Consider the following 10,000-nt stretch of genomic DNA (forward strand, 5'->3'; position numbering starts at 1 on the left):
GCTGAAGTGCTGGATCAACTGGAACCGGTGCCAAGGGTAGCTGTGGCTGCACGCACTATCACCAAGGTTTCAGTTTGGCCGAGGCTGGTTATGTGTGTGTGTGTGTGTGTGTGTGTGGTGTGTGTGTGTGTGTGTTTGTGTGTGTGTGTGTGTGTGTGTGTGTGTGTGTGTTCACCAAGGCTTCCTCTCCAATGAAGCAGCTCAACACAAAGCTTCACTCAATTCCTTACAGCGAGGGACGTAAGTTGGTCTGGACAAATCCATGCCCCAGCCTTCAATGCCTTACACTGAAGGAGAACATTTTCTAGTTGCAATCATCTTTCCTCCCAGCAAAGCCCCCACTCTTTTTCCTGCGGACACAAGCAACACTAAATACTGCTGGAAAGCTGTTCAGTCAGAGAAAGAGAGTGGTCAAACACACACACACACACACACACACACACACACAAACACACACAATTGCATATTTTTGTATGGGACACATGGGAAAAACAATCAAAGACAACCGTTCCTAAAGTCTTGCAGATGACGTGCCCGTTCCGTGAAATCTGTCCTAAACTGCTACAGCTGGTGTGGCCCTGGCGTCTTCAGTCTCTCAATCACGCGCTGGCTGCTGTGAAGGCTGAGCCACAGTGCTCGCTCGCTCTGCCAGACACATGGAAGGCACACATGGGAACGCCTGGGTAATTCTGTGTAGTAAACAAGTGATACAGCGGTGCTTCAGTGTGTGGCAGAAAGGGGGGGGAAAAAACTGAATTGCAACAACAACCAACAACAATAAAAAAAAAAAAGAAAAACGAATGCCACTTTTTCACTTTCAGGAGGTATTTGAGTATTGACAGCGTGGCACACAATGAAGGAACATTATTTTTAATTCCGCGTTTAAACACTTATGTTTGTCACTATGAGTCATTGCAACACACCACAAGTCAAGACTAACAATGGCCCTATTTTTCAATCTAATGGCTGTGTGTGTGTCTGTGTGTATATGCGAATGTGGCACTCAGTGTGTATGTGTACGTCTGTGTGTGTGTGTGTGTGTGTGTGTGTGTGTGTGTGTGTATGTGCCAAGTGTGTGTGTGTGTATGCTTGCGTGTGTGTGTGTGTGTGCGTGTGTTTCCTGGCTGCAGTATGAAGCTTGTGACTTTGAATAAACTACTCAATATGGGACTTGTGTTTACATGAGCATTAATATTTCATTCAACTTTGAAACGGCCACAATCTCAGCAAAGAGACACTGCTCACATTCCCTCTCTTGCCCAAGGCCAAAAACACTTTTTGATTGCAGACATCTATTTTTTTTTTGTTCAGCTTTTTCATTATTTATTTTTTTTCTTATTGAACTCTTCAAGGCTTGCTAGTATTCTTCAGCAATTTACTGAAAGGAAAGAATGATATGCCAGAGTACTATGCAGTAGCAGGACAGTAAAACAAAACAGTCTTGGCTACAGTAAAATGCTACACTATGCTACACTACCGTACTATTCTAGAATGCTACTCTACACTTTTATACTAGAATGCTACACTACTATTCTAGAATGCAATTCTACACTCCTATATTAGAATGCTACACTACACTACTAGAACCAAATCAGAATGTTTGTAAACAAAGGTTGCCAGGGTACTTCAGGGTGGCAAACTGTCATCCTGTCAACAGCTGAAGTAGTTCATTAACGCGAGTGTTATTGCGAAATTGTGTTGTGTTTGGGGTTGTAATGCCAAATGTACCCAGCCACGTAAAGGATGATTATTATAATTAATAAAGCACTATTTTAGCAAATTCTAGATTTCAATCGTTAATTATCCTTTTATTGAGAGTAACAACACAAGCGGGCAACTTATATCAATGCTTATTTTGCCATTCTGCCTGCGCATGCTGAAAGCTGAGCTAACATAAAGTTATGTCAACTTTCTTCCCCTAGCAAATGTTAACAAGCTAGGATGTCTAAAGTTAGTCAATCAACGCCATCAACTCGCCACAATGTTACCTGCAGAATATGTCTCAAAAGCTTGTGTAAGTTTATACAAATAGGATAATAGGAAATAACTTTGGGTAGCATATCGTGCTAGCTTGCTAGCGTGAAAGTGCTAGTCCCATTGTTATAAATAAACAAACCACACACAGTGGCGTGATCTGGCTTGGGCATGATACCGTTGCTTAATCTTTTTTTCATAATGCAGGTCGGTCAAACCCTGATTCTGGCCACACTGATTTTGCCCCATCACAACACCTGAAACCTGATATAGCCAACTCCAGCCCAACCACATCTGCTAAGAGCATAAATCCTCAAAACTGATCATGTACAATAAAATGACAAAGTTTTCAATACTTTCAATAAGATCGATAGATAGGTAACCATTCAAGAGCATTGATATGGAACGCGATTTAACTTTTCTACTGGGACTACGTCCAAGGTGTCCGGTTATACGAACTTAATGTACACCCCATTAGCCAATCAGAAAACAGTATTTCGTTCCAGAGGGAATCTTAAAATATTGAAAATATAAAATATTAAAATATTGCGATTATAATTGAGAAAAGCTTTAAGCGTCGCTCACCAAGTTCACTGAAACAGATGATGGCTGTTGTTGTGTGCGAAGCCGAGTCAATAAGCGTTGCTTCAGTCAGGAGCATTTGGACTACATTAGGGCCCAAGCCACAGACCTCACGCATCAATCACAGAAATGTGTCCCCCTGTATAATTGTTTGCATACAAGCTCGCCGCTCATGCACTACAGCCATGGAAATATTGTAACACAAGCTGCAATGCATCATTCTGTTTGATGCGAGAAGTTCTGACATACGAAATCCATATGGAACCATACCAAGCTACTCTTAACTTTCCAGCTAAAGAAAATACGAATCGCGTGACAGGGAGAGAGGGGGAAAGATGGAGACAAGTAGAGAAAGAGAAAAGAGAGACGAGAGAGCGAAAATCAGAGAGAGAGACAGGTTGAGAAAGCGAATGAGAGAAGTTTGCCACTACTTCCTTTTATTTTGATGGAGGGAAGTATTGGGTTTGGCCCCGGCTACTGTGCAACAGCGGCGTGCATGTGGTCGTCATTCCTCATTCCTTTACGGGGAAAGGTTATAGCTGAAAGTCAGAAGCGGCGCTTCAATAATTGAGCGAGAACCACTGCAGGCTTCTCTGTGTGGGTCCCGCCTGCCTGAAGAGCCGTACCTTTAAAAGATGCATGGACGGCCCCTCCAGGGGGAATGGCTAAGGAGGCCGTGGAGCGCAGCGCTGGGCTGAACATTCCAGATCTCATGTGTTCACTTCTACAAGCAGATGACCTGGAAAAAAAAGAAACCCTATGCTACCAAGAGAAAAGAGAGGGAGAAGAGAGAAGGGGGAAGGAAAGAAGTAGGATGTGATGAATAGAAATAACAGAGACAAAGAAGGGAAGGTATGGAGAAGGAGATAGAGAGAGGGAGAGCGAGAGAGCAAGCAAGAAAAGGGAAAGCCAAGAGTTGTCAATACCCATGACGCCCTTAATTGATCACGTTTGCTGTGATGCTAATCACTTTAGCCCACAACCTTATGCAAAGGAGCTTACAGCACAGAGGCGCACACACACACACAATCACACACACACACTGTATGAATGATGGTATACGTGGGCAATCAGTGTTGACACAATGGAGGCAGTAGCACAATAAGTAACAACACAGAATGGAATCCAAAGTGGACAGCTGCCATGCTCTGAACAGCAGACAGCCTCTGTGCTTAAAATCTGTGAACGTCACCGTTGCCGTAGCCACTAGCTTTACCTGCAGCCTATCCACCTAGGTTGTGAGCGCATGTCCTCTGAAAGTGCAATCCGTGACTCAGACTCAGATGTATCGCCTTCTCCTGGCCCTGCCATTAAGGCTGGGACCTAAATTATTGATCCGCCACCTTCATCAGCATAGCAGTCACGTCCGAGAGGCAGGATCTAACTGCAGCTCTGTCCCCACGCTCCCGCCACTGAAATAATTAGGAGGAATTCTCATTACAGGGAGAATAAAAGGGTGCAGGGATGGAGGGAGAGAGAGAGAGAAGGAGGGAGAGAAAGAGAAGAAAGGGGGAAGGGGAGCGGAGGAGGGAAAAGGAGGGTGTGGTGGAAGGGAGGTGTGGTGGGGTGTGCAGCCGTAGGGGCATTCTGGGTGTTTAATGTCTTCCCCAGGGACCTGAGATTGTTCTGATCAAATCCACAGGCTGGCTGTGAAGATGACAGGTCTTACCACAGAAAAACACACACACACATACACACAGCGGACTTACAGCACTCCACAAATAATACATCAAGACAGGGAGGGGAGGGGGGGGGACAGAGAACGAGAGAGAGACAGAAAGAGAGAGAGAGCGCAGGATGGGGATGCATAAATAAAGATGCCGCAAAGCTCTGCCAAATTAATAATGAATTGTGAAGGTTGGGATCAATAATATCAGCACATGGCTCCAGCGCGTAGATACAATAAAACATCCCCCCTCTCTCTTCTTCCTCCTCTTCCTCTTCCTCATGCCAGCCAGATCCTCCTGCGCCTCAGCCACGCCTCACATCCACTCAAATCAAAACACCACAGCTCCTCCATCTCCAAACCCCTTAAATACCCCACACGGCCCTGCAAATGTTTGCATTAGATAAAACCATTGCACAAAAAAAAGCAAACAAAAGCTACGCTTTCGTTTATTCTATTCTGTGTCATTTTTTCCGTCATGGGATTACACCGCCCCTGCTGTCCTAGCCTGTTTTGGCAGCGCTAGCCGTGGTGCTAGCGTAGTGTGCGGTGTTGTGTGTTGTGTGTTGTGAGACGGAGTGGCGTGCACGCAACGCAGCACTGCACAGTGGCCACACCCCTCATTACCAGGGAGGGTTCATTATGCAAATGAGGCTGCTGGAGTGGTATCAACGAGGAGCACACGCCGTTATCGTTTTCCGCCGCCGGGGCCCTTCCTCTCCCCGATCGCTCATACGGAATCATGGCCTAATAGCATCCCATTAACATAATTGCCAACAGAACCAGTGTTCCGTGTCTCCGAGACACTCTACTGCCGAGCCAGCAGAGGGGTGGGGGGGGTGGGTGATGAGAGAGAGAGAGAGGAAAAAAATTAATTAAGCCACAATGGGGTCCCCCCTACACCCCTTCCAACCCCCCTCAAACACATAATTTCTTTCTAAGTTCATGTTGGGAGGAAGACTCGTGGGCTCTTTGTTTTTATTGGGAGGGGAACCTTGAGAAAGCACCTCGCTTGGCTGTGCTGGGAGGGGAGAACACCTCGCTCAATATTCCACTGATGAGCGCGCGGCAGACGCCGGCTTCAAGCGCCACAACCAGTCTGCCAGGCGAAATGAAATCCCCATTATTTTTCAATTAATCCTTAATTAAAATATATTATGCTGCCGATTCCGCAAATCTCTCTTAATATGCAAATGCGGCCCATTCAAGGATATTTACATACCGTTAATTAACACGGCGCATTCTTTTAGACTAACAAGCCATGGGCAGAAGAGCCAAGGTGATTCACAGCAGGCCTGATCCCCTGGCACTGGAGAAGAAGCCGGCCACTCCCGCTGGTGCCAGTTAGAGATGCACCAAATGGGCAGAGGCGAGCGTGGCAGGGGGGGCATGAGCTTCGGGGGGAGAAAGGGGATTAGCGGCATTTGAATTGCGATCTGGAGTGAGGCCGGGGGAATCTGGTGTTAATGCCATCTCCACCCTCGTCAGGGCTGATTGTGGGAGCAAGCTGCTCTTGAAGGGTCACTGTTCTAGACAGTGATCCATCATTAGCCAATAGCCGACAGATAACAAGGTGGTCTCGCTCATCATTTCCAGGCCTGAGTCTCCCTACGGCGCCGATACACCCTTATCTACGCCCCCAACCCCACATGGCCACCCCCATCCCCCCACCCCTTGGAGTCCCCCCCCCCCCCCCCCCTCCAAAGCCCCTCGCCCCCCAGTCACCTCCCTGAAGAACAACTCAACTCTCATGAATTGATTGACACCATTTTTCCCATCTGCCGGTCGCTGTCACCGATGGAGGATAAAGACAGATACAGAAAGACAGAAAGCCAGGCAGTGGCTGATACTCATACACACGCCCATATAGTACCTGCCTCTTGGGCTAAATGTGGCCAAGTTCTGGTATAGACCTGGTTAAGCCACACCAATGTTCCAGCACTGACACCATCACCACATAACTAGCATTAGCAAAAGATTATGACAATGGCTAGCGGCTAAGAAATTAACTTACAATAAACAGTTTTTCCACAAATTGCTCTATCTTCCTTTTTAATTGCTAAACTTAAATGACAAAAAAGAAAGAAAAAATCCTTAAAACTAAACTTTAGCTCCAGACTAAAGGCACCACTAAGATAACAAGCATTTGTCTGCTCTACTTAGCGCTAGCCTTACTCGTAGCAACCACTGCCTGCTGCACACGGCACAGAGTATTACAGCGCTGACATGTCTGCCTCATGCCTGAAAAGCCTGTTTCGCAGCTCACAACTCAATAACACGTCCACCCTCGTTACGCCTATCTCAATGACAACTAAATAACCACAAACAGCAATTAGCACGGCACGCGCACCAAGGCTGACAATTTTGTCAAGGAGCCACCCAGGGAAATAGCTGAAAAATGCAACACGGTGTCGCGTCTATCACAGTTGTCGTAGTCTCCCCACACAAAGAAAAGACACTAGCACTGAAGCACTACAAACGCCTGGCCTTACAGGAGGCTGGTAGCACGGCTGCTGATCAACAAGGCTTTGTGATGCCCTGGGTTATTGACCACAGGTCTGTCAGAGATTCATCGGATGAATCATTAACAAACCCTGGTGTTGTGCTGCTGTCACTCCGCATCTTGCCTTTTTCCAGGGGGTAGTGACAAGTAAATATACATTTCATTATTTTACAATCATGCTAAGCTCGATATTTCAAGCAAGCATTAATGATGATGGGGAAATCCATATACAGTGCATTATTCATCTGGGTGTGCTGTTCCTCCTGATTCATATTTCATGAAACCTTCAAACATGTAGTCAGTTATCTGTGTACACAACAGTATGTATTCCGCATGTTTTAATAATATCTTCTGCATCAGAAGGAAAAGAGGATTAATATTAATTTCCGTGCTTTAAATTTTATGATGCTAGGCAGTTGAAATCTCGGATTCTTCCAAGAGATGTATTTCAGGATGGATTCCTCTCTGGAACTGTTCCTACCCACAGCCCCGGCTGGCCATCATGTGATAACATGATGAAATCTTTCAATATGCTCCCATAAACACACACACACATGGACATGAGCCCAACATACACACACACACACACACTTACAAACACACAATCAACGTAATAACACACATACACACACACACACACACACATACACACTTGCCTTGCTTCTTTCCTCTTTTCCCAAGCTGTTTTAATTTGACACCTTGAGCTGGGGTAACGAGGTGGGGAGCGAGCAGCCGCAGTGGAATTCATTAGGAGTGCCACTGCAGGGTCCTGGCGAGCAGCGCTAATGACATCGGAGGGTAGGGGAACGAGACAGCCCAGACGCAGGATGAAATAAACATGAGGACTGTCAGCGCTGACAGCAGCAGCAAAAGGGGACACAACCATCCAGGCCCCGAGACCTTCAGCCCTCCTGCAACCCCCGAAGATCAGCAGACGGCTCACGGACACACAAACACACACACACACACACACACACACACACACAGAGACACCCACTTACACATACACACAAATACATAGATGTCTGGGCGAACACACATAGATACATTCACACAAAGATGGTAATTCTCTCTCTTTCTCCCTCTCACTCACACACACACACACACACACACACACACACACACACACACACACACACATGCATGTATGCGAGCACACAGACATATTTACACAACCACACAAAATGGTCATTCTTTCTCCCTCTCACACTCACACTCACACACACACACACACACACACACACACACGTAAGCTCCATTACTACTCTTGCTGCTGCTGCTGCTGCTGATGATGATGATGATGAAAGCACCACTATGTGAGTTTAGCGTGTAGTAAGTATGAACTATACAAGAACCTCTGCCAGCCATTTCCTCCTTCATTCAATCCTTCATCCATCCAGCATGATCATTCATTCATCCACCCAGCCAGCATGATTGACAATGAACCCCTTTACTATGGACTACTGCAAGTACGCCTGCAATTAAATAATTAACGTCACAGCACCCACCATTCAAAGGATGGTATTAATGGACTTGGTAGGAGACATTAAATATACAGCAATCTGTAGTCTGACTTCACCACAGATCAATTCAAAGGGGTGCAAGAAAAACACAGGCTGAGTGTGTGTGTGTGTGGGTGTGGTGGCGCTGAGGGGAAGGGAAATGGGCCCAGTGGCTAGCTAGTGCAGAGCGGGGGGAGGGTGACAAGGCCTGCATTAGTCATTTGGTTCCTATTATTTCATGTCACCTCGCGGTATAAAAGTGATGCGTGCTGGCAGGTAAAGCAGCAGGAAAGTGCAGACCGAAATAAAGGAGGATAAAAATTGCCTGCGGAAGAAATGAAAGCAAAAGGAAAAAAAATGACATGGTGGACTTCTTTTGCCTGGGCTGGCTTTTTTCCCTAAAAAATGTCTAGATTATCTAGATGCTAAAATCTACAACATGGGGTTTATCTGCAAATCTCCAAGCACTTTGGGCTCCTCGGAAGCGGGACCTTTTTTTAGAGAGCACTGCCACTTCAGTGCTTTATGCTTCTGAACAGGAAGGTTTGGTGAGTGTCAGCCTGTCTCCTGGGTGTTATGGGATCTTGTTGTTGTTGATGATGTTGTTGTTAGTTGCAGGTGGTGGTGTGGTCAATCCAGGATGGTAACAGAGGCTGTGCCAGTGATCGCAGTGTGGAGAACAAAGATGACAGACAGACAGATGGAGAGACTGAGGGAGAAGGGAGAAAGAGGGAGATTAAAAAAAAGAAAAAGCAATGAGAGAGAGAGTAACTGTAATGCTTCCGGACTTGAGTCAGTTGACTCTCGAGGAGGCGCCATCGCTCAAAACAACTATCTGACATGAGCGCGCCCCCCCCCCCCCGTCCCCACACACACACAGACACACAGACACACACACACACACATACACACACACACACACACCCCTCACTCCTATGAGCGGGCGGTCGCCACCACGTCTTTTTGACACGGCCACCGCGGACTGACGTTGGAAATGACCTCTCTTTTCCAAATGCCTCAGCCTCAAAACGTGACAGAGACGTCGGGGCAGGCATCTGCCTGGACAGCCGCGGTTGGGAGGGGAGGGGGGTGGGGTGGGGTAGGGGGGGGCAGAAGGGTACAGGGGGACACTAGGACACGACACCTGTCTCTCCTGGGACGAGCCCCTCATTGTGATGTAGGGCGCTTCCCTCCGCTGCCTGTCAGGGGGAGGCTGCGGACAGATATGACAGGGGAGGGTGACGAGGCACAGGGAGCGCGCTCAGAACTCCACTCCGCTAAAGAACCAAAACGCCCTGGCGCCTCCACACCTCCTGCCTGTCGCTTCGTCATCAACGTCTTACTCAGTCCGGCAACACTCTTCCTCCCTCTCTCTCTTTCCAATTTTCTCTCTCTGTCTCTGTCTCTGTCTCTCTCTCTCTCTCTCGTTCTCCCTCCCTCTGCATCTCCCCTGCCGCCCCGGTTGCTTTCATGTCTTCTCCCTATCCCCCTTTCTCCCTCCCTCCCTCTCTCTCTTTCCCTCTCTCTTTGGCTTATCGGCTCACAGATTTAGAATTATCATTAATTGGGATTCAATTAGCTGTACAGGCTCCAACCGAGCATTTCCTTTTGTTCAGTCCATGTCGTCTACATCTGTGTGTGTGAAACAAACGCTAATCTCATCACATCCTTCTGCTCTGCTCCAGCTTCCCACTGACGGATGGCCAGGGCCCAGCTGGCCTCCTCAAGAGAGAGGGAGAGAACGAGAGAGAGAGAAGGAGAGAGAGAGAGAGA

At 47.2% G+C, this 10,000-nt stretch overlaps 1 protein-coding gene across 3 annotated transcripts in view; it reads right to left on the reverse strand.

Moving 5' to 3' along the window:
- Window positions 1-10,000, reverse strand: part of pbx1b (pre-B-cell leukemia homeobox 1b) — a 68,149-nt gene that overhangs the window by 38,567 nt on the left and 19,582 nt on the right. Inside the window, exon 1 of one of the 3 annotated variants that reach the window (XM_080832256.1) lies at window positions 3,183-3,332. The exons of the other annotated variants lie outside the window; for them this stretch is intronic. Within the exon in view, the coding sequence (XP_080688382.1) occupies window positions 3,183-3,270 (88 nt within the window). The 5' untranslated portion in view covers window positions 3,271-3,332. Of the gene's footprint in view, window positions 1-3,182; window positions 3,333-10,000 lie in introns of those variants that run through there. 3 annotated transcript variants of the gene reach the window in all.

This window comes from Sprattus sprattus (genome assembly GCF_963457725.1).
Source record: "Sprattus sprattus genome assembly, chromosome: 2".
Lineage (NCBI taxonomy): Eukaryota > Metazoa > Chordata > Actinopteri > Clupeiformes > Clupeidae > Sprattus > Sprattus sprattus.